Source organism: Chiloscyllium plagiosum, chromosome 7 (genome assembly GCF_004010195.1).
Source record: "Chiloscyllium plagiosum isolate BGI_BamShark_2017 chromosome 7, ASM401019v2, whole genome shotgun sequence".
Lineage (NCBI taxonomy): Eukaryota > Metazoa > Chordata > Chondrichthyes > Orectolobiformes > Hemiscylliidae > Chiloscyllium > Chiloscyllium plagiosum.
In genome coordinates this window covers 77,052,451-77,076,263 of record NC_057716.1, presented here as the reverse complement: position 1 = coordinate 77,076,263, position 23,813 = coordinate 77,052,451, and the positions used below count along the sequence as shown (strand labels likewise).

The 23,813-nt window shown below is 40.8% G+C and overlaps 1 protein-coding gene across 6 annotated transcripts in view; it reads left to right on the top strand.

Annotated features, from left to right (window-relative positions):
- LOC122551720 (von Willebrand factor D and EGF domain-containing protein-like) overlaps nt 1-23,813 on the top strand; it is a 279,402-nt gene that overhangs the window by 198,914 nt on the left and 56,675 nt on the right. For all 6 annotated transcript variants that reach the window (XM_043694082.1, XM_043694080.1, XM_043694081.1 and 3 more), the window contains one exon: nt 18,226-18,363. In XM_043694082.1, the coding sequence (XP_043550017.1) occupies nt 18,226-18,363 (138 nt within the window). The remainder of the gene's footprint in view (nt 1-18,225; nt 18,364-23,813) is intronic.

Below are 23,813 nucleotides of genomic sequence, written 5' to 3'. Positions count from 1 at the left end.
GCATGCAGTTCTATTACACTTTGATTAAAATACAGTTTGCTCGTTCAAAGTTAAGAATCCAATTACAGGGTTTCATTGAGTGAAAGTAAAAGAAATGTTATTATTAACTTTAAAAAATAATTAAATGCAATATCAAACATGGAGATAAAGTTTAAAAAGGGCAAAAAAAAAACTAGAATATGCAGGTTTAAAAAAGCCCTTAGTTCTAAAATGTTAGGTTTAACTTGAGACCTTGGTTGTTTAAGTAATGACTTGTATTCTCAAAAGTAAGGACATTTGCAGGTATCTTTTTGAGTTCTCTGTCAATCGATATTTCATGACTTTCCTTTCTCATGAGACACTGATTTTTGAAAGATTAAAAGGAAAAAGAGAGTTTTTCAGTTCTGTTTGAAATCTGTCACCCAAAATATAGTTCATGAGTGCATTCCCATGTCTGGCTTCATTTTCTTTTAAACTATCAATCTTAATCAGCTTTTCATCCCAATACATAAAGCTTTCATCAGGTGTATATCAATTGGGAGACACCGATCTCAGTAATTAGTTTCAGTAATTTTGAAGATATGTTAATTTCAGTTTAGACTGGGTCCTGAAAATTGATGGTTTCGTAAAGCCTGGCTCATCTTGTTCCAGTGATTTCAAAGATTCCCTACATTGTGGAAGCAGGCCATTCAGCCCAACAAGTCTATGTCGACCCTCTAACAGGTATCCCACCCAGACGCAGCCTCCCTATCCTATTCCCATAACCCTGCATTTCCCATGACTAATCCACCTAACTTTCACACTATGGACAATTTAGCTTGACCAATTCACCTAATCTGCACACCTTTGAACTGTGGGGGGAAGCTGGAACACCCAGAGAAAACCCACACAGACACAGGAGAATGAGCAAACTCCACACTGACAGTCACCTGGGGTGGAATCGAACCTGAGCCCCTGGTCCTTTGAGGTGGCATTGCTATATACTGAGCCACTGTGCTGTCCAATCACTCAGCCATCTTAAATTAGCATTTTTCCTTTCTTAAAAATCATTGCAGTTCATTAAAAGTTCCACATATTGAAAGAAGATGATAGGTGTTCCAAATTGAGAGTCCCATTTTTCCACCATCAATAACATATCCAATATATATTTCTAAACAATCTGTATAAAAATATTCTAATGGAAGTAGCAAATGCCAATTCAGTTGTTACATTCGAATATAGATTTTTAAATTGCATTTTGTGGTCACTTTATATACTTTATTATACAGTATTTTACTACCTTACATTTCATACACAACTTCTTAACATCATGGAAACTACATTTTTTGAAGACGAGAATAATTTAGTGGCATTCTTTGAGTCAATAATCATGTAAGACTTCATCAATCCTACCTGTCAAGGTGGGATTGTTATATAGGATTAGCTCAATTTCCAGCATCTTGCAATAATGCTCAAGTAGAAGAGAAACCATGTACAAAAGAAGAATCTGCAGATGTTGAAAAATTAATATGAAAACAAAATTACTCATTGGGTCCAACAAGAGCCTGTGGCAAAAGAATTGGGGAGAAATGTTTCTTTCATCAGAGCAGACAATGTTAAATATTTAACAGGTTTTAAACAAGTACGAGACAGGAAAATTAGGATAGAGATGCGGGAGAGAGAAGGGGAGGGTCAGTAACAGGATATAAAAGAGCAACAATTAAAAGACAAATGGCAATGCTGAGAGACAAAAGGAGTTAGTAACCTGAAAAGAAACAACAAATGGATCTTGCTGTCTTTATCTCAGCGGCCATATAGGGCTTTGAGTTCACGAGTTTTGGGTCACAGTCACTGTCCTCCAGTAATTATTCTGCTGTTGTCATTCAGAGCAAAGCATTTCATGACAAAGTCCTCAAACCTGACACTAAGCTCATGTCTACAAGGCAGCGTTGTTACCTGTATTCTTTCATGAAATGGAGATGCAATTAATATACAACCGACACCCCAATGGTGCCTGTGTAAAATCCTACAAATCCAATGGCAGGATAGGCACTTCAGTATCAGTGTCCTTTCTCAGGCTAACATCCCAAGCATTAAGGCACTGGTTATGATTCATCTACTGCAATAGACAGGCTACGTTGCCAGTGTGTCTGACTGAACACTTGCAAGACAAGTCCTCTACTCTAAGCTTTACCACTGTAAGTGGCTATCAGGAGGTTCGAGTTCAAGAGCATCCTCAAAGCCTCCCTGAAAAAATACCACATTCCGTGTCTAGTGGGAAGCTCTTGCCCCAACTGCTCAAACTGGAGAAGGAGCATCTGAGAAACTGCCATCCATTTCAACAGTCTCTGACAGACCAGAGATTGCTGCCTGTGTATATTAGTCATGAAGGGAGTGAACATTGAAGGAGGCAGATGGGTTGATAATCAAGCCAGCTGCTGTGTCCTGAACAGTCTCAAGCTGCTTGAGTGTTGCTGGAGTTGCATCTATTCAGGCAAATGGAGCATACCCTATCACACTTTTGATTGTGCCTTGAAGATGGTAAACAGAATTTGAGAGGTCAGAAGATGAGGTACTCACTGCAGAACTACCAGCCCCTGCTCTGTTCTTGTAGCCACAATATTTATACAGTTCAGGTTCTGGTCAATAGTAATCTCCTGCTACAGTGATGTTGTTAGTGGGTGATTCAGTAATGGTAATGCCATTTGTTCTAAACTAAAGGGCAAATAGTAGTCATAAATATAATCATCTTGACTTCTTTGGTTTAATACAAAATTTTCTGTGCTTCTGTTCTTCATATTATTACAACTCTTTTTTTGAATCATATGTCAAGTATTTTCAATTGGTTATAATTCTCTCCTAGAAATTAGGGGAGCTTACCTCTGCAGCCTCTGGGAAATATACGGCATGCTTGAAATCTCCCATTGAGTGTTTCTGCTTTTCTCGCCACCCTGGTGTGTTAATCGTGATTAAGTGACTGTATTGATTGGATACCTTTGTTTACCACTTGTGATAAGCCAAGATCCTGCTTAATGGAAATTTTTCTGTTTCCATCTGACGGCTATTTCATGGTACAGTGGTGAAGACAATTTAATATTAGAAAGGGTCCATTAGGCAGACAATTGCCTCAAAATGCTTTTGACAAAGGTAAAATAACTCAATGAACCTATACTTGGAACATATGTGCAGTACCTGAAGACAGAATAGAGGGGAGCTGCTTTATTGGCAGAATTGGAGAAACTAAGTGGTGTTTTGGGTATTAGTTACAGATCCCTGGTTGGATTGAAAGTAGCCATTATTAAAAATGAAATTATCTGAGACAGAATTCTGAAACATATGGAGACCTGTAACAGCAGATAACAGCTGAGAATTCATTCAGACCCTTTTAAAACTGTTAACAGCTGCTCAGCTTGGATGCAATTGTCTGGTGTAGCTGAAGTTTACTTATCATTTTCTGCCAGAGTTCCAGAATTTTTTTGAAATTTATGTTTAGAACCATAAAGCTGTAGCATATTTTCTTCTGTTGCCATAACTGGAAAAAGAGTTTCAAAAAATAAGTACAGGTCTGGGAAACTGTTTGATTCGCCAATGCATCCTTCTATTGAAATATACAGTTCCTTCACCGCAACATCAAACTGCCATTTAAATGATACCCGTGTGTCTATATCCAGCACGCAGTGCAGAGGTCCCTTCTCGGATATTAATCATTCCTTTAAATGATAATCTCCCTGCCGTCAGTACTTCACTCACCTGGCTGGGCTCAGGTCCAGTATAACCCCTTCCCTGGTTGGATTGTTCACATATTGTGTCAAGAAACCCTCCTAAATTATACTTGCAAATGCTGCCCCATCCAAGCCCCTAGCATGCAGTGAGCCCCAGTCAATATAGGGGAAGTTAAAATCACCCACCACAACAATCCTGCTGTTTTTACATCTTTCCAAAATCTGGTACATATTCTGTCCTATAACTCCTGCTGGTTGTTGGGAGACCTGTAGTACATCTCCAGCATTGTGATTTCACTTTTCTATTCCTGAGTTCTACCCATATTACTTCACTGCACAAGTTCCTCGATGTATCCTCCCTCAGTACAGCTATGAGATTGTCCTTTTATCAATAATGCAACTCCCCTACTCCTTCTACCTTTTCTGTCAGACCTGAAACATCTAAATCCTGGGACATTCAGCTGCCAGTTCCTATCCCTCTTTCAGCCAAGTCTCTATAATTGCAATAATGCTATAGTTCCAAGTACTAACCAAAGCTCAAAGTTCATCTACCTTGCCTGTTATACTTCTCGCATTGAAACATGTATATTTCAGACCACTGCCTGTACAATTTTCAATAGGGACTTTCCTGCCTGTTCTTGTGCTTAGTCATTTTACCCTGGTTTCTACCTCTCATTCAATTTCTGCATCTATTACCCTACTCTGGTTCCCATCCCCTTGCCACACAAGTTTAAAGCCTCCCCAACCATTCTACCAAGCATCCTTGCCCAGGACATCAATCCTAATCCTGCCCAGGTATTACCAGTCTAGGTTGTAGAATCCCTCTCCCTCACACCATCTTTTCGGCCATGTGTTCACCCTACATTTCCTGCTATTTCTATTCTGATTAGTTTGTGGCACTGGTAGTAATCCTGAGATAACTACCTCTGATGTCCTGCATTTAAGCTTCCTTCCTAGTTCCCTATATTCTGCTCTTCAGACCTCATTCCTTTTTACCTGTGTCATTAGTACCAATGTTTATCACAACCACTGGCTGTTCGCCAGTGAACATCCTGCAACCCCTCCGAGACATCCAGGTACCTACCACCAGGGAAGCAACACACCATCCTGGGCTCTCATTTGCGGCTGCAGAAACGTCTATCTATTGCCCTTACAATTACTTACTAGACTACTTACAGTGTGGAAACTGGCCCTTTGCCCCAAAAGGTCCACACCGACCTGCCGAAGCACACCCACCAGCCACCATTCCCCTACATTTACCCCTGCACCTAACACTACGGGCAATTTAGCATGGCCAATTCACCTAACCTGCACATCTTTGGACTGTGGGAGGAAACCGGAGCTCCCGGAGGAAACCTACGCAGACACAGGGAGAATGGGCAAACTCCACACAGAGAGTCGCCTGAGACAGGAATTGAACCTGGGTCTCTGGCGCTGTGAGGCAGCAGTGCTAACCACCGTGCCGCCCACGGTTGAATCCTCTTTAACTAAAGCATTTCCATCCCATTCCTGTGCAGCAAAGCCAAACATGATGCCATGAATTTGGCTGCTGCAGTTATTCCCTGAGAGACCCTTCCGCTCAACAGTATCCAAAACGGTCGAACTGTTTTGCACAGGAGCAGCCACAGGAAATTCCTGTACTGCCTGCTTAGTCCTCCTGCTCTGCCTGGTGGTTACCCATTCCCTTCCTGCCTGTGGAGTCTGAATCTGCAGTGTAACCACCTCGCTATACATGCTATCCAAGACACACTTTGCCTCACGAATACTCAGCAATGTCTCGAGGTCAGTCCAATTCCAAAACCCGGACTTCCTGGAGCTGTAGCTGGAAATACTTCTTGGAAACATGGCCTGCTGAACGAAGTTTCAGTGGGGGAGCATTTCAGGAGTAGTGACCAAAATACCGTGAGTTTTAAGTTACTTATGGATCGGGATAACAGCAGTCCTCGGGTGAAGGTGTTAAATTGGGGGAAGGCGATCTCCAACAATATTAGGCTGGAACTGGAGAAATATGGAGGCAGCTGTTTGAGGGCAAATCCACATCAGATATGTGGGAGTATTTCAAACGGCAGTTGATAAGAGTTCAGGAGCAGCACATTCCTGTGAAAATGAAGGAGAGGTATGGCATGTTATGTGAACCTTGTATGACCGTGGATGTTATGACTTTGGTCAGAAAGAAAATGGCAGCATATCTCAGATCTAGGAGGATGGGAACTGATGAAGCCCTTGAAGTAGATAAGGAAAGTAGGAACTTAAACAAAGAATTAGAAGGGCTAAAAGAGGTCATAAAAAGTCATTAGCAATCAGGATTAAGGAGAATCCCAAGGCTTTTTTGGCGACACGGTGGCACAGTGGTTAGCACTGCTGCCTCACAGCGCCAGAGACCCGGGTTCAATTCCCGCCTCAGGCGACTGACTGTGTGGAGTTTGCACATTCTCCCCGTGTCTGCGTGGGTTTCCTCCGGGTACTCCGGTTTCCTCCCACAGTCCAAAGATGTGCAGGGTCAGGTGAATTGGCCATGCTAAATTGCCCGTAGTGTTAGGTAAGGGGTAGATGTAGGGGTATGGGTGGGTTGTGCTTCGGCGGGGCGGTGTGGACTTGTTGGGCCGAAGGGCCTGTTTCCACACTGTAAGTAATCTAATCTTTTATAAAAGCAAGAAGGTAGACAGGGAAAGGGTCTGGACAAGCCAGAAGAGATAAGTGAGGTCCTAAACAAATACATTGTGTTGGTATTCACCAAAGAGGATGATCTCAGGGAAGGGAGTGGTCAAGTTTCTTGACCAAGTTGCTATTAAACAGGAAGAGGTGTTGTCTGTCTTTAAAAAAAGTATGAAGGTAGATAAGTCACTGGATCCTGATGGAATCTATCCCAGAACATTGAAGGCAGCAAGAGAACAAATTGCTGAAGCATTAACAGACGTCTTCACATCCTCCTTGGCCACAGATGATGTCCCAGAGGACTGGAAAATAGCCAGTGTTGTCCCATTATTTAAGAAGGGTAGCAGGAATAATCCTGGAAATTACAGGCCTGTGAGACTCATACTGGTGGTTGAGAAATTATTATGAAAAGATTCTCAGGGGACAAGATCTATTGACATATTTAGAAACAAATGGACTTATTAGAGATAGACAGCATCGGTTTGTGTGAGGGAGATTGTGCCTCACTAATTTAATCAAGCTTTTGAGGAGGTGATGAAGATGATTGATCGGGGAAAAGTGGTTGATGTTGTCTACGTGGACGTCAGTAAAGCCTTTGACAAGGTCCCTCATGGCAGACTGGTACAAAAGCTGAAGTCACATGGTAGCAGGGTGAGCTGGCAAGTTTGATACAGAACTGGCTTAGTCTTAAGAGACAGAGGGTAGCAGTGGAAGGATGCTTTTCACAATAGAGGGTTGTGGCTAGTGGTGTTCCACAGAGATCAGTGTCGGGACCTCTGCTGTCCATGATCTACATAAATGATTTGGAGGAAAATGTAGCTGGTCTAATTAGTACGTTTGCGGATGATACAAAGATTGGTGGAGTTGCAGATAGTGAGGAGGATTATCAGAGAATACAGCAGGATATAGATTAGCTGGAGGCAGATGGAATTTAATGTGGACAGATGTGAGGTGATGCATTTTGGATGGTCAAGTACAGATGGAAATTATACAGTGAATGGCAGAACCCTTAGGAGGATTGATATGCAAAGGAATCTGGGTGTGCAGATCCACAGATCACTGAAGGTGGCAATGCAGGTAGATAAGGTAGTAAAAAGGCTTAAGGCATGTGTGCCTTCATTAGAAGGGTCATTGAGTATCAGGGTAGGCAAGTTATGCTGAGATTTATAAAATTTTAGTTAGGCCACACTTGGAATATTGTGTACCGTTCCGGTCACCAATTACAAGAAGGATGTGGATGCTTTGGAGTGGGTACAAAAAAAATTTACCAGGATGTTGCCTGGTTTGGGATATTTCAGCTATGAAGAAAGGTTGGTTAGACTAGGTTCATTTTCACTGGAATGCAAAAGGTTGAAAAGTTTTTTGTTTTACGTGCAGTACAGGCAGATTATACGATACAAATTGCATAAGGGAGCGAGGAATGCAAGCCACTGCAGAGAAGGTGCACAAAGAGCACGATCAACATTAAATTTGAAATTTGAGAGGTCCATTCAGAGGTTTGATAACAATGGGGAAGAAGCTCTTCTTGAATTTGTTGGTACTTGTGTTTAAGCTTTTGTACATTCTGCCCAACAGAAAAGGTTAGAAGATAATATAACCAGGGTGGGATGGGCCTTTGATTATGGTGGCTGCCTTTCCAAGTCAGTGGATAGAATGTTGGCTTGCGTGATGGACTAGGCTGTGTTCCGACAGTCCTGGGCAGAGCAGTTGTCATACCAAGCTGCGGTGCATTTGGATAGAATGCTTCCTTGATACATGTATAAAAATTGATAAGAGTCTTTACAGACATGCCAAATTTCCTTGTAGTTTCACAAGGATAAAATAATATTTATCATTGCAGTGTACCATTAAGTAGGTGTATTATAAAGGGAGGTTCACACTACCTGCCTTGTTATCTCTACTGTTGAAGTTGTTCATTCCAATCCTTTTCAGTTATTGCTGTCCATTCGGCACTTTTCCCCAAATTGTTTTCTATTCTTTTCAAAGACTTGTCAGATTCCATCTCATGTGATTGTACTTTCTGCCTCAGTAATTGCTTGTGCTTAAAGTATTTAAGTTCTAATAGCTCACTGTGAGCAATATCTCCTTAACTTTTGCCTTGGCACTTTCCAGTGTTATTCAGGCTATGTTTGTTAGTAATTTCCCAACTAGTAGGAGAGAAAAGTTGCTTATTTACCTTTTCAAAAGTTTTTTCATGCTTCTGTTAACCTCCCCTCCAATGCTCTCTGTCTTGCTAGCTGTATATAACAGGAAAACCTTATGGACAGTACAACAGATGTGTGGATTTAAAACATCAGTTTTAGAATGGAAAATTTGACTTCATAATGTTTTCAGTTATATTGAAGCCAGAGTAAACTTAAGGATGCAACAGCCTCCGGTGGGTATTACACCTAGGATAAAATTTTGAGCTAATGCTTGCTCTGAACTTAAAAGATATGCTGGCTTTTATTTCAGTAAAGCACCAAGGCAATTTTCCAAATATGCAAAATCAAATACAACTGCTGAGTGCAAACACCTAAGTATGCCTTTTGAAAGTTAGAAATTGCAAAGCATAACTGGACCCATTCATCAATAATAAACTTAATTTCTCATTATTAATGTTAACTATTTAACATCGTCTCCAGCCTTCACATTATGATATGCAACTCATCATTCTCTCATAAATTACTGTACCTCAATATACATGTTCCAAGTACAATCTGGCCCAAAGATCCAGATATTCTAACTCCTCCAAACCCAGGTGATGGCATTGGGGGTGGAGAATTTTAATTGTAAAGTGAGTGTGTTGAGGTTTGGGAGTGTTCTAATTGCCCAAAACAGCAGCGCCAATAACTTGATCTTGTCTTAGTGCGTGTGTGGAAATTCCTTTAGCGACAAAACTTACTGCATACAAAATTTAAGTTCAGCAGTTTCAGCAAGATTTCATTTGAAGTCAGCCTCAAATTCACGGATTTCCTGTGCTTTTTGAAAATTACCGTTCACTGGAATGTGAGGCAATTCACGAGGCTGATTAAAGGTTATGAGTGTGAACATCAATAAATTCTCAGTGCTGACAGCTGATCTCTTTGATCCCCTGGGAAGGGCTTAGTTGATTTATGAGTTATTGAACCTCTCAGCTTGAGAAGGGGTCACGTCATTGTAGCCTGTTGATGACAGACCTGCAGGAGGTCTGTAGTTGACCACTTGTAGGAGATGTGTTTGCAGTTGCTAAAATGGTCATATCAAATGGAGAAGGAAGTCTGTTCATCTAGACCATATGTCTATGCATTACCTATTGGGAAAGTGTCTACTTATTCAACTTGCTTTGTATCTTAGTTCTTCCAGGCTGTTACTAGAGAGATGTCTGGGATTTCCTATGTAAATAATAACATACGCACATTCATATGTCAGGTGATAAGATTGTTGTTGCTAGGGCCAGCAGTTAACATTAACTTTGCCTGCACTGATGCTGGTCAGAGTGAACTGCCCCTCAGTTTTGCATCTCTGACTGGTTTCACACGAGTGTAGCTTGTTATTAACTGCATGCATGTGATAATTTGATCCACCAAGATTTGACACAAACTGCAGGGAACATTCCATTTTATGCAACTACAGGAAATGGCTTTAACAGGTGTTTTGCAGACTTCCACGCAACTCCCATGATACTTTTATCTTGTGCTAATCCAAGCTCCTGACCTTTTTTGGAGGAATGGGTTGCTAGGAGACAAAGGGCAGCCAGTAGAACCTGGCTGACAAACAGCTGTGAGATATTTGACCAGTGAAGTCTGAAAGCAATGTTAGGCATATCATCACGTGATATTTCAGTTACTTACTTTCTATGCAAGGCTGGGGTAGATTCCGGAAGAAGGGCTCATGCCCGAAATGTCGATTTTCCTGCTCCTTGGATGCTGCCTGACCTGCTGCGCTTTTCCAGCAACACATTTTCAGCTGGGGTAGACTTTTCACTATTAAGGCAATAAAGGGTTAAGAAGAAAAGACAGGAAAGTGAAGTTGAGGGTTATTAAATCAGCCATGATCTCATTGAATGGTGGAGCAAACTCAGCGGGCTGAATGGCCTACTCTGTTCCTGTGACTTCTGGTTTTGCGGTATGCGCCAAGTAAATGGCTAGGTCTTGAAGTACCCTTCAGTCCTGTCTAGCTGGAGCTTCCAAAACGATTGTGGTGTGCTGTGCACCACACAGTACTCTGCAGTGGTGAGGTTTTGGTACTTCAGGAGAAACAAGGTATCTGGCGTGCACACACAATCTGCAGATGATCCTAGAGATCAGGATGAGATTGATTTTTTTTTAATTAAGTAAATGTATTAAGGGATATGGGTCAAAGGCTGGTGTATGGAGTTAGGTCTAACGTTAGCCATGATCACTCTGAATGGCAGAATAGGCTCGAGGAGTTGAATTGCCTACTCGTATTCCTATGTTCCATTCACCCTTGTCCATTGTCATCAATGTTTTTCATTCTTCAATAAGTAGCTGAAAAGGTATCTTCTCAGCAACCAAGCATCACTGAAAAATTATGCAGTTTTTATTTGTATAATACAACATAAACACGGCAAACTAATTGGTCAAATGCCACCTTTGCTGATGCATAGTTTTGTGAACTGCAAGGCTTTTATGTTTCTTTTTCTTACTGGCTGCAATATAGTTACAGCTCCAGCACCTTCAGGAGGTTTGGCGGGGGGGGGGGGGGCGTTGCCGGGAGGCTGCTCAGATGCTAGCTCTGTTTGCAGAGAGGCAGTTAGCTGGCAAGTTTTGGGTGTTGGAGTCCAAAGCATTCTGCACCTGGGGCCCCATTGCAAGAACAAACACAGTGTCGAGGAGAGTGATCAGCGTATCAAGTATTGATCTTGGAATTTGGGGGTGATTGGAAAAAAAATCATGTGGGAATCTTGCCTCCCATGTCTCCTTTCCCTCAACGGCCCAGCCACACTTCATTTCTACTACACTGCAAGGTAACATGTTGATGCAGTTCGGTGAGGGGATATAAGGCCAAAGCTAAATTGTTCATGACCCAACTTAAATCAGCCATGATCTCATTGAATGGTGGAGCAAACTCAGCGGGCTGAATGGCCTACTCTGTTCTGTGACTTCTGGTTTTGCGGTATGCTCCAAGTAAATGGCTAGGTCTTGAAGTACCCTTCAGTCCTGTCTATGTTGTTATTCAGAGCCTGCATGGATGTAAATTAATTTGATTCCCTATCTCAATGTTCCATGAAGGTTTTACAATTTATTCATGGAGAAAGACAATTTTGCTCTGTGACATGACTCATGCTTCAGCTGGATTTCCCCACTATCCCTACCATTATCATTTTGATCATTTCGACAGGCATTGCTACACCATGACCAAGCAGCAGATATAATGATCAATCCATATGCCATCAACATTAGTTTGCACAGTGGCCAGGAAATGCCTATAAACTAATAAAATTGTAAAAAAGCTTCCCAAAATGGGATGTGTAAAATGGCTTGAGAGATTTTGGAATTGTTGAAGAGGTAGGATATGCACACACATCAGTTTGCAATTTACACCAGGCTGCTGCCTGATCAGCATGTAATACTGTTAAAATCTGCCGCTTTATTAGCGCAAGAAGTGTTAAGAATGGCAGTATGCTATTGGTCACCATTTCCCAAATGGTGCACCATGGCCTACAGTGCGCCGTAACATTTTTGCAATTATAGAGTAATTTTTATTTGCTAATGTCAATTTCCCATCAATTTCATAGAGTTGTAAATTTTCAGTTTTAATTTATTTTCGCTTTAATGCAAAGTATAGCAGGAATTTTTATCTGTCTTCATCGGGGGTAGCACTCTGTCTGCCAAGTGGAGTTATTTACATAGCCACAATAACTTCTGGGAGATCCAGTACTCAGCTGCTAAGGGTTGCCATGGTATTGATGACATGGTTGCTTATTATATCAATACAATATCACCATTGGTCAGATGAAAGTTACACTATTCAGGAGTTCTGATGGAGTATACAAAAGCACTTGAAATTTTGAATTCCATTAGAAGTTGTCAATCTTAGCTTTCTCGGTGGTCTTTATTCTGTGTTGTTGATGTTGGCATGCTTGTAAATTTAATTTTCACAGCAAAGAACAGAGATTTGCTTTTTCTTCAAAAATAATAATGTGTGAAAAGACAGCGACAATTCAAATTCGGGTAGTTCAAGCTTTTTGCTTGAGGACCACATTAATTATCAGGCACTAAATGAAAGGCCACATGTATAAACAACCTATATTACATAAGCAGAATTACGAGCTGTAAAAACACACTCTGTGCATGATTTGACAGTGTTGACAAACAACCTGTGAAAACCATGAACACTCACTCATCATAAAGTAATGTAAAGTGTGCTACTGAGACTTTATATTCATGTTTCAAATTTATTTACAAGATGTGGGTGTTGCTGGCTAAACCAGTATTTATTGCCCATCCTGGATGGACTTCAACATCTGGGTGATATTGGTTTTGAGATTTATGGTTGTGAGTTGCAGAATGTCACCAAGATGAGTGTTAGTTAAACTCAATCTCAGGTGATTGTTGTTTAAGGTCAATGTAAGAAATATCTATTCACACATGTATGTAGAACTAATCTAACCGCATATTTTGTGTGGTGTTTCAGCTGGAAAAATTGTATCTTACCCAGAAAATTGTAAAACCTGCTGATCATGGCGATAGACAATGTTGTTGGACCATAGTTTGGACAGTCCAGATTTAGATTATTAGGTTCATTGCATGTCTTATGTACAGTCTATAAAGACACGCCATTTACCAGATTTAGATGCAGAAATTAACCCACAATCTCAGATATCTTTCTGAAAAGGGAGTCACATTAGATGCACTGGTGGATTTGCAAAACAGCAGCAATGAGTCAACAGACAAGAAGACCAAGGTACAAAACAGTACCATGAGGATTCCTACCATTTGGATTCATTTGGTTTGATAATCCCACAGCTCCTCAATTTGAATTGTTAAGATGAGTTATCAAATGAAGCCATGATTCCATGGAAACTGAAACAACACCTCTTCACAAAGCACCCCACTTATCTCCAAAAGGATATCAGTTACTTCAAAAGGTTGCAAGAACAAGATGCAAAGCAAAAAGTTGTTTCAATGAGAACAATAGTAAAAGTATTGAATTGTGCATAAAAGGCCAGCTATAGTGTTTAGGATTAATTGCCAAAACCAAAACTTTCAATGTCTCGCACTTTTCATGACACACCAAATCATTTTAAAATAATCAATACTAACAATGCAATAGATAACATGTATTTGAATAGAAATTAGGATATTAATGAGAAATATCTTCACTTTTTTAACAAGAATTTTAATGTGAGGTTGTGTCAACTGTTCAATATTTGGTTGAATGATGTAAAGAGCCACAGCTTTTTGCAATTGTTGCAATCCTGATTCTGCCAGCTTGCCAGGAAATTGCCTATGCTCTGATTGGCAGAGAAGCATGGCAAGAGTTCCACTTTCAAACAATACCAATAGCAGGTGCATTAAAGACATGTCACAAGACATTGAATCAAAACTTATCCAGAAAATTCAAAGGTCCATCTGTGGAGAATGATAATTTTATAGATTTGATGGTGATGTGCAGTTGATTGCAGTTGTTTGGATTGCTGAGGAGGATGAGGTGTAAGAGCATTATTTATCCTGCAAAATAAATCCCCAGCACATGACAAGAGGAGAAATATTCAGATGCACCAAGGAGTATTTCAGAACAAACAGATTTCCATGGCAGAACTGCATAAGTGGATGCATTAATGGTACAGCTGCAATGACAGAGAATGTGAAAGGCTTTGTGTCCAATGTACAGTATGAGAAACCATCTATGAGCTTCTCTTTGAAGCAAAAAAGAAGAATCCTGGATCTGAAGAGTGATCGCACCCTCAAATTCCAATTCATAGAGATTTTATTGAATCACTTTTGGCAGCAAGTGAGAAATGAATATCCCTCGATCACAAATCAAGCAATACTTGTTCTGCTGCCATTTTCATCCACTTACCTTTGTGAAATTGGTTCTCTTCCCTGACAATTCTCAAGATACCACTTTTGAAATACTGCTTGTATTTCTGGTCCCACTGCTACAGGAAGGATGTTGTGAAACTTGAAAGGGTTCAGAAAACATTTACAAGGGTGTTGCCAGGATTGGAGGGTTTGAGCTATTGGGAGAAACTGAATAGGCTGGGGCTACTTGGAGAGTCTGAGGCTGAGTGCTAACCTTACAGAGGTTTATAAAATCATGAGGGGCATGAATTGGGTGAATAGCCAAGGTCTTTTCCCTGGAGTGAGAGAGTCCAAAACTAGGCAGAATAGGTTTAAGGTGAAAAGGGAAAGATTTAGAAGGGACCTAAGGGGCAACTTTTTCATGCACAGGGTAGTGCGTGTACAGAATGAGCTGCCAGAGGAAGTGGTGGAAGCTGATACAATTACAATATTTAAATTACAATTACAACATTTAAAAGGATGGTACTTCCATCCTTTCAAAAGGTTAGACCGGGGAAACCCAGTGGATGTGGTCTATCTAGACTTCCAAAAGGCCTTTGATAAGGTGCCACACGGGAGGCTGCTGAGCAAGGTAGGATAAAAAGTTGGCAAAATGCTATTATAGGTCCTTGAGAGTTTTAGTTTCTTTCAAAATTGGTAATTTTAAGTGATAAGATTTTTTTAAAAGTTGAGATATTTTGATAGCTGTTATTTTAGACAAGTTATTTTCACAAAGAAAAGTACTGCTCTTACAATGAAAATGTCCAAGTCAATTTTGAATAAGCTCTGTTTGATTATTCGAATGAATGACAACAGTATGCTGGGTTCTTCGAAAGAATACTCGGTTACTCCTGGACAACAACGATCATGACATCAATTTAGATAGCATCTCAAACAATGAAGACATTATCGTAATAGAACATAGCACAGTACAGGCCCTTCGGCCCTCGATGTTGTGGCAACTTTTTATCCTACTCTAACATCAAACTAACCTACATACCCCACTTTTTACTATCTACCACTTGCCTATCCAGGAGTTGCTTAAATGTCCCTAATGTATCTGACTCTACTACCACTGCTGACAGTACATTCCACGTACCTACCTCTCTGTGTAAAGAACCAACCTCTGACATCTCCCCTAAACCGTCTTCCAGTCAACTTAAAATTATGCGCCCTTGTGATAATGAAGACCATAAGAAATAGGAGTGGAAATAAGGCCATTCAGCCCATCGAGTCTGCTCCACCATTCAATCATGGCTGCTGGCCATTTCAGTGCCACTTACCCACATTCTCCCTGTAGCCCTTAATTCCTTGTGAGATTAAGAATTTATCAATCTCTGCCTTGAAGGCCCCCAAAGTCCCAGTCTCCACTGTGCTCCGTGGCAATGAATTCCACAGGCCCACCACTCTCTGGCTGAAGAAATGTCTCCTCATTTCCATTCTAAATTGACCCCCTCTAATTCTAAGGCTGTGCCCACGGGTCCTAGTCTCCCAGCCTGACAGAAACAAATTCCCAGGTCCACCCTTTCTAAGTCATGCATTATCTTGTAAGTTTCTGTTAGATCTCCCTTCACCCTTCTAAACTCGAATGATACAATGAAGAAACAGATTACAAGTAGTAAAGGATAGTTAGGAGAGATAATTAAATGTATTATTAAATGTCTTATGGTGAGTTTTTAAAAGCAAACAAAAATCAGAAGGATTTAATGAAGAAGTTGCAAGCATTAGAGCTAAGACTGCTGAAGACTCTGGCAATGATATTGAAACGATGTCAGTTGCCTGTCAACCTCGGGTGCACCTGTCCCCATGGTCACCACCGCAGATGTCAGATTGGCCTTCCTGAAAGTGAACCCACAGAAAGCAACTGGTCTGGATGGAGTTCCCAGCAGGGCACTGAGATCCTGCGTGGCATTTACAGTATTTGCAAACATCTTTAACCTCTCCTTACAACAAGGTGAAGTTCCCACCTGAAGACCACTATCATCCCAATGCCAAAGACAAATCAGGCAATGTGCTTTAGTGACTACCAGCCAGTGGTTATGACATCAATCATTCTGAAGTGCTTTGAGAGGTTAATAATGGCACATATCAACTCCGGACTCCCAGATTACCTTGATTTAATACAATTCGCCTGCCATCACGTTAGGTCCACATCAGATGCCATCTCCTTGGCCCAACACTTATCCCTGAAACATCTCGATAACAAGGATATCTATATCAGACTCCTATTTATTGATTTTAGCTCTGTTATCAACAGCATAATTCCAACCAAACGCATCTCCAAGCTCTGAGACCTATGACTCTGTTGTCCCCTCTGCAACTGGATCTTCAACTTCCTGACCCATAGACCACAATCAGTAGCAATAGCTGACAAGACCTCCCCCACAATAACCCTCAACCCCACTGCCCTGCAAGGCCACATACTCAGCCCCTTACTATACTCTTTAAAATGCTCATATCTGTGTGGCTAAATTTAGCACTTGCTCCATTTTTAAATTTACTGATGAGACCACCATAGTGAGTTGGATTTTAAAAAAAGACAAAACCGAGTACAAAAATGAGTTAGAGAGCTTAGTGGCATGGTGTAAAGACAATAATCTCTCCCTCAATGTCAGCAAAATGAAGGAGCTGGTCATCAACTTAAGGAAGTGGAGTGGAGGACATATCCCTGTCTGTTTCAATGGTGCTGAGTTGGAAGTAGTTGAGAACTTCAAGTTCCTAGGAGTAAATATCACCAGCAATCTATCCTGGTCCACCCATATTAATGCTACAGTCAAGAAAGCACCACCAATGCGTCTACTTGCACAGAAAGCAAAGGAAATTTGACATGTCCACAATGACCTTTATCAAGTTTTGTAGATGTATCTTTGGAAGCATCCTATCCAAATGCATCACAGCTTGGTATGGCAACTGCTCTGCCCAATCCACAAAAACTCAGATCTGTGAACACAGCCCAGTCCATCGTGAAAACCAGCCTTCCTTCTATTGACTCTGTTTTCGTTTCCCGCAGCCTTGAGAAAGCAGACAACATAATCAAAGACCCCTCTCACCCGGTTATACTGTCATCCACCACCCTCTGCTGTCAGGCAGAAGATACAAATGTTTGAAAACGTTTATCAACAGCTTCAAGAACAGCTTCTTCTCCCATATTACCACACTTTTGAATGGACTCTCATATATTAAAGTTGATCTTTCTCTGTACCCTCTTGGCAGCTGTAACACTATATTCTGTATTCTGTTTTAAAACCCTGATGATTTAAGGAAGGTGTGATTTGTCTGGATAGCACGGCAAAATGATACTTTCCACTATATCTCTGTACATGTGACAATAATAAATCAAAAACAGAAAGACAAAGAGTAGGGATTATGTGTTTCTAGAGTAGCGAAACTGCAGAGGACAGAGATAAAAATAGACAATGTTGTTGAGGTGTGATATCAGCAGGGATGAGAAATGGAATTGAGAGAAAGATTATAATCAATAATGATGAAGTAATGCTTGGGGAAAGTATAGGGGAAGAGAAAATCAACAAAGACCTAACCAAGTATAATATGGAAACACACTGATGGAGAATGTACACAGAAATTTTTGTTTTTGTTTCAGATTTCCATCATCCAAAATATTTTGACTTTTCTTTCACGGAAATGAAAACCCCCTAAGTAGTGGTGTTATGCGAGGGCGGAATTAAAATAAGTTTGAAAGATACATAAATCAATCTATTCTTTCCATATTTTGAATACTGATACACGTACAATGTATTTCCCAACAAATTTGATTAATTATTCAAGCCAAATAACTGACTTCAATAAATTTGTGTCAATGCAAAAATGATAACTAGTCAATTTTCTCCTTATTTGTTAATGTCAAACACTGTGTTACTCATTTGTTCTACACTGTGTTACAGGGTTTGCATGTCAAGAAGATATTAATGAATGCAAAAAGGCTGCATGCTTTCCTGGAGTCGCTTGTTTCAATAATTTTGGATCTTACAAGTGTGGAAGTTGCCCAGGGACAATGCAGGGCGATGGCCGATCTTGCAAACGTGAGTATCCTATTGTGCTGATTAATTGATGTTCACAAAAAGCTGACATTTATTTATAGGGCAGGTGCCATCCAAATTCTTTTAGTTACTGCAATTAGGTTCATGACAAATGTGATCGCTGTTACTGTAATTTAGATTGACTGCTGTTTCTTGTATTTAACCTATAAAATGCAAACATCTGCACAGCATCAGCACACAACTTTTAAAGACTGATGTGATTTGGACAGTGAAAAATCAAATTCTGTATGCACAAAATTAGCTTTTTGAATTTATAAAAGATTGGCAAGGGTGTGTAAATAATGAACAATTGCTTCGAGTTTAGCAAATGGACACGAAAGACTCGGCGCGGTCATTAGACCAAAAGACGTATTCGATAACAAAAGAAAATTTAAGGTAAATCTTCAAGGTCTAACACTTATCCTCAATATATCTGGTGGATGTGCCTGAGCAATTTGCAGGTACTGTTAAGGGATAAAGTCTCAAAGTGCAAACTCCTGAGCGTGTAAGGAAAGTATTCAGACCTTAATCAAGAATACTGTCAGGGATCATCTAGCAAAATGAGGTAGAGACTGAATCTGAGTCGAGACAGGGTGGCTTGTGTTTCGCCAATCTGTTGAATGTTTTTAAGCTAATGACAAAGCTTATGTCATGAATCTACATAAATTTTTAAGAATCATTTGAACATCTCATTTTTAATCTAATTTACAATATGTGTATTCATAGAATAGATTAAATATTGTTAAGTTGAATTAAAGAATGCCTTAAAAGTAGAGAAAAGAAATCACTAAGTTGTGAGAACGGGTCAGTTCCAAGTAGAGTACCACTAGGTTAATGTCAGTATCGCTGTTGCTTTTCATTTTTATGAAAGACCCAGAGGATACGGTTTTAATATCTGAAATTTGCAGATGATACCAACTACGTTGTCTTGGCTAATGATGCTAATTGGTGCAATAAGTTGAAGAGAGAGAAGCTGAAAAAGTTAGCTCAGTTGGAGTTTAACAAGTTATTATAAAGCCAGGAAATTTGAAAGTGTTGAACACAAAATTGATTGCAATGATTAGCCAGACGGATGTCTACTACAAACCTACAGACTCCCATAACTACCTGAACTACACCTCCTCTCACCAGTATCCTGTAAGAACTCCATCGCATTATCCCAAGTCCTCTGCCACCGCTGCATCTGCTCGGATGGGGAGACATTCCACTCTCAAGCATCCCAGATGTCCACCTATTTTGAACAACGTGCTTTTCCTCCCTCTGTCATCCAGACAGTCCTCCCCCACACACCACCTCCATTCCCCATTTCACCACTCCTAAACCCCCCGCCAATGCAATAAAGACAGAGTCCTCCTTGTCCTCACCTACCACTCCACTTGTCTCCGCATCCAATGCATCATCCTCAAACACTTATGCCAACTCCAAATAGACTCCATCACCAAGAACATCTTCCCCTCCCCACCCTTCTCTGCCTTCCACAAGGACCATTCCTTCCGACAGTCCTTCATTCATGCCACTCCTGCATCAAGGTACCTGCAACCAGAAAAGATGCAAAACCTGCTGGTGCACCATCACCTCCATCCAGGGCCCCAAACAGTCCTTCCAGGCGAGACAGAGGTTCACCTGCCTCTCTTCCAACCTACTTTACTGTATCAGGTGCTCCCGATGTGGTCTTCTCTGCATTGGGGAGACGAAATGCAAACTTGGGGAATGGTTTGCTGAGCATAGCATCCAGGTCCGCAGGGACTGACCGGGCCTCCCAGTCACCACCCATTTTAATTCCCCCAAACCCTCCCTTTCCGACATGACCATCCTTGGCCTCCTCCATTGCCAAGACAAACTACAGCTCCTATTGGAGGAACAACACCTTATCTTCTGTCTGGGCACCCTACAGCTCAGAGGACTCAACATTGAGTTCTCCAATTTCAAATAACCCCCCTTCGTATCCCCTGAATTCCTTCCCAGCCCCTCCCCCTCCCTTCCAACTGCTCCCTGCCACCCACCGGATTCATTCCTCCTACTGACCAACCAGGTTGTACCTGTTAGGAGAAAGTGAGGACTGCAGATGCTGGAGATCAGAGTCCAGAGTATGTTATTGGAAAAGCACAGCATGTCAGGCAGCATCTGAGGAGCAAGAGAATCGAAGTTTTGGGCCGGAGTCCTTCATCAGGAATTCCTCATTCCTAATGAAGGGCTCCAGCCCAAATGTCGATCCTCCTGCTACTCAGATGCTGCCTGACATGCTGTGCTTTTACAGTAACACAACTCTCGAGGGTGTACCCTCTGCCTGTCTTCACCTATCCCCACCTCCCCACCCTGCCCCCGCCATCTTCTTTATCTGCAGCTCCCTCCATACCCACCCCCAATCCTGAAGAAGGGTTATACCCAAAATGTTGACTTCTCCACCTCCTGATGCTGCCTGGCTTGCTGCGTGCTTGCAGCCTCCTGCCTGTCTACTTTATCATTATTCTGTCATTTTCATGCAAGTTTGTGAATGGTAAATGAAATCAACCTTTTTTTGTCTTGTAATTTATTTTCTGATGTAGTGGGATTGACATTGTATTGAAAATATGTACAAGGTTTGATAGTTCAGGCATTAAAACAGTTGAGACATATTTACATATTTACTTCAATAAAGGAAGGAAAATGTTGGGATGTATGTTTATGGCTGTGATTTATGAGTGGAAGGAGTTGATTTTCAATCTGCGTCTAGCCTTGTTGAGGCTGTCTTTGAAGCATTAAGTTCAGGTTGGTCTCTGTCTTTCAGAAGGAACATTGGAGGCAGTCCAACGGGCAGTATGAGGCTGATTCTTAAATGTCATGCACAAAAGGGAAGGATGAATTAAATTATGTTGTGGTTTGCTAGCTCTGTCCATAATAGAGGATGATTTTGTTTTTTTCCCTATTGCATTTTGTTTTCACTTTCAAGCTAGGCTGAGGTGTAATCGCCTAAATTTGCTATTTATGAAGTCAAATTTTTGAATGATCCTTAAAGTTAAAACAAAGGGATGCTTTATTCAGGTGTCTAAAACCAGGAGATCAAATTTCACAATGCAGACATGCATGAAATCATACATGGAAGAAAGAAAAGAGAAAAAAAGGAAATTTAAAAAAAAGAGAAATTACAACTATGATTTTTTTTAAAGTACTTGGCATTAATGCACACGAATCAATATTCAGTGAAGATTCTTATAATTGGTTGTGCTGGCAGAATTACTTTTCCTAGAAGCTAGGTTGCATTTGAAGGTGTAAAGGTACACTCTTGTACATTGGGCATTTTTCAGTGGGGACGATTTCTTACTGGAAATCAGGGTTCCAGCTGCGTGCTGTCATTTCAATGTTAAAAACACGGTGTATGAGAAGAGTTCAGAGCTGCAGAATCAAAGCTATTCAGAAGCTAGAAATTTCAATTACATGGCAGGATTCCTGAATGGGACAATTCAAACTACCAAGGGAGTTTTGTTATTTCTTGTCAAAACCATTGTGTGTTATAGGGGACAACTATGGGGGGCACAATAGCTTTGTGTTGCTTTTGTTCAGAACTAGCTGGGCAGACACATTGCAGTAAAACTCATACCAAGGAGCAACAGACAATGTTCATACATCTGGGAGGTGTGACATGCCACAGAATTGGTGAGAAATAAAATGCCAGATTTGAGAATAGCAGACGTTTTAAGGAAATCAAGGAAAATAATGGATGGAGGAATTCTTTACCATTGGGTATGTAAAATTAATTTTGAGTGAGAATTGGTAGAAAATAAAATTTCAAGGTTGGAAGAACCACAGTCCTACTCTGCTGAGTTCCTTGGCCATTTCCATTTATGTTTTCTTAGTCTGAGAAGCTGTCATTCTTCCTTTCAATATTTCACTGCAGCCCCTTGCATCCTCGAGCTGCACCTCTGGGTTAAGAGATAGAGAGCTCAGGTGTAGCATCTGTATGACTCTTCTCATTGCTGTGGTTTCTATAGTCTCGAACATCCTTATCATATTGCTTTGTTGTGCCCCAAATCAGACTTTTATCATCCACAGACAATGTCCTCCTCTGCTAGACACATAAGTCATTGTTATCAGATATAATTCTCTCCTTACACTAAAAGAGAGCACACAACTTTGGAGAGCAGCAGAGATTGAAGGTAGGGGCTGGTGAGATTTCCCTTTGTTGACAGTTTCTTTGAGAGCAATTTGCAGTCCATGCAGTTCCCGTCATCTAGAAAGGAAGTCTTGTTCCAAAAGTCTGCAGATGTCGGAAATGATCTGTAATCAATGCCTCAGTTTTCTAAGTCAGTAGTGCTCAAATAAAAGAGCAGATCTTCGGGTCTGTAAAGAAGGTCGAGCCTCCTTAAAACCGGATTTCTATCACTTCTGCCTTGTGGAAAAGCATATCGTTGAAGCAAAAGCAATTTGTGCTTCCACTTCTGATACTGGAGCTGTTCCTTTGGCCGGTGATAGCCCTCTTTTGTCAGGTACAATGTCAAGCTGCATGAGATGCCTCCATGTTGCAGTAGGGAAGTGTAGCATAAAGTAAGTGGTAAAGTGCAAGACAGAGGAAAGCGACTGCAAGAAGTTGGCAATTTCCTATTGAACATTGAAAACTCAGTCCACAACAAAATGCTGTGAGAAGCAGCCTCGTATCTGGTCATGAGTGGAGCTCTTCAGTTTCACTGATCAAAGGCTGTCCAGCTTGTCAGTTTCACTCAAGAAGCAATTCATTGCCATATGTTTAGCCTTGATGATCCTATTGATTGTACAGAACTTGGGGAATAAATCAAAGTGCAGAAACAATGTTAAAAACAGAACAGAACTAATATTATAATTAAATGCCTTACCCAACAGCTCCATAGGGGCTCCATACCTGCCTTCAATTTGCTTTGCTGAAACCCACGAGAGGCCATCTGACCCAATGTTACCATTCGGGGATTTATCTCTCTCCAGGCATCCAGACCATTTGCTTGTGAAAACCAGGTCACTTAGTACAGATGACTATGTTTTTATAAGTTAAGAATGAATTTCTAGCTGCTAATTTATTGGGATTAGCAGACTGATAGGGACGATTCTGTTCTCTTTCACAGTGAGTCGTTATGAAAATCCAGTAAAAGTAGATGCAAAAAGTTAATGCAGAATGATTAATATTTTATCCCATATAGCGTAACATATCATTGAATTATAGAATCCCTACACTTTTTAGGAGCAAGCCATTTGGTTCGTCAAGACCATACCAATCATCTGAAGAGCATCCCCCCAAGACCCACCCCTACCCTACCCCTATAACCCTGCATTTCCCATTGCCAGTCCACCTAACCCGCACATCCCTGGATACTATGGGCAATTTAGTGTAGCCGATCCATCTAACCTACATATCTTTAGACTTTAAACATTTGTTCAATATTATTGATCAAACAGTAACATAAAAGAAAATTCATAATGTAATTCAATGTAGCGTAGGTGAAGGCATT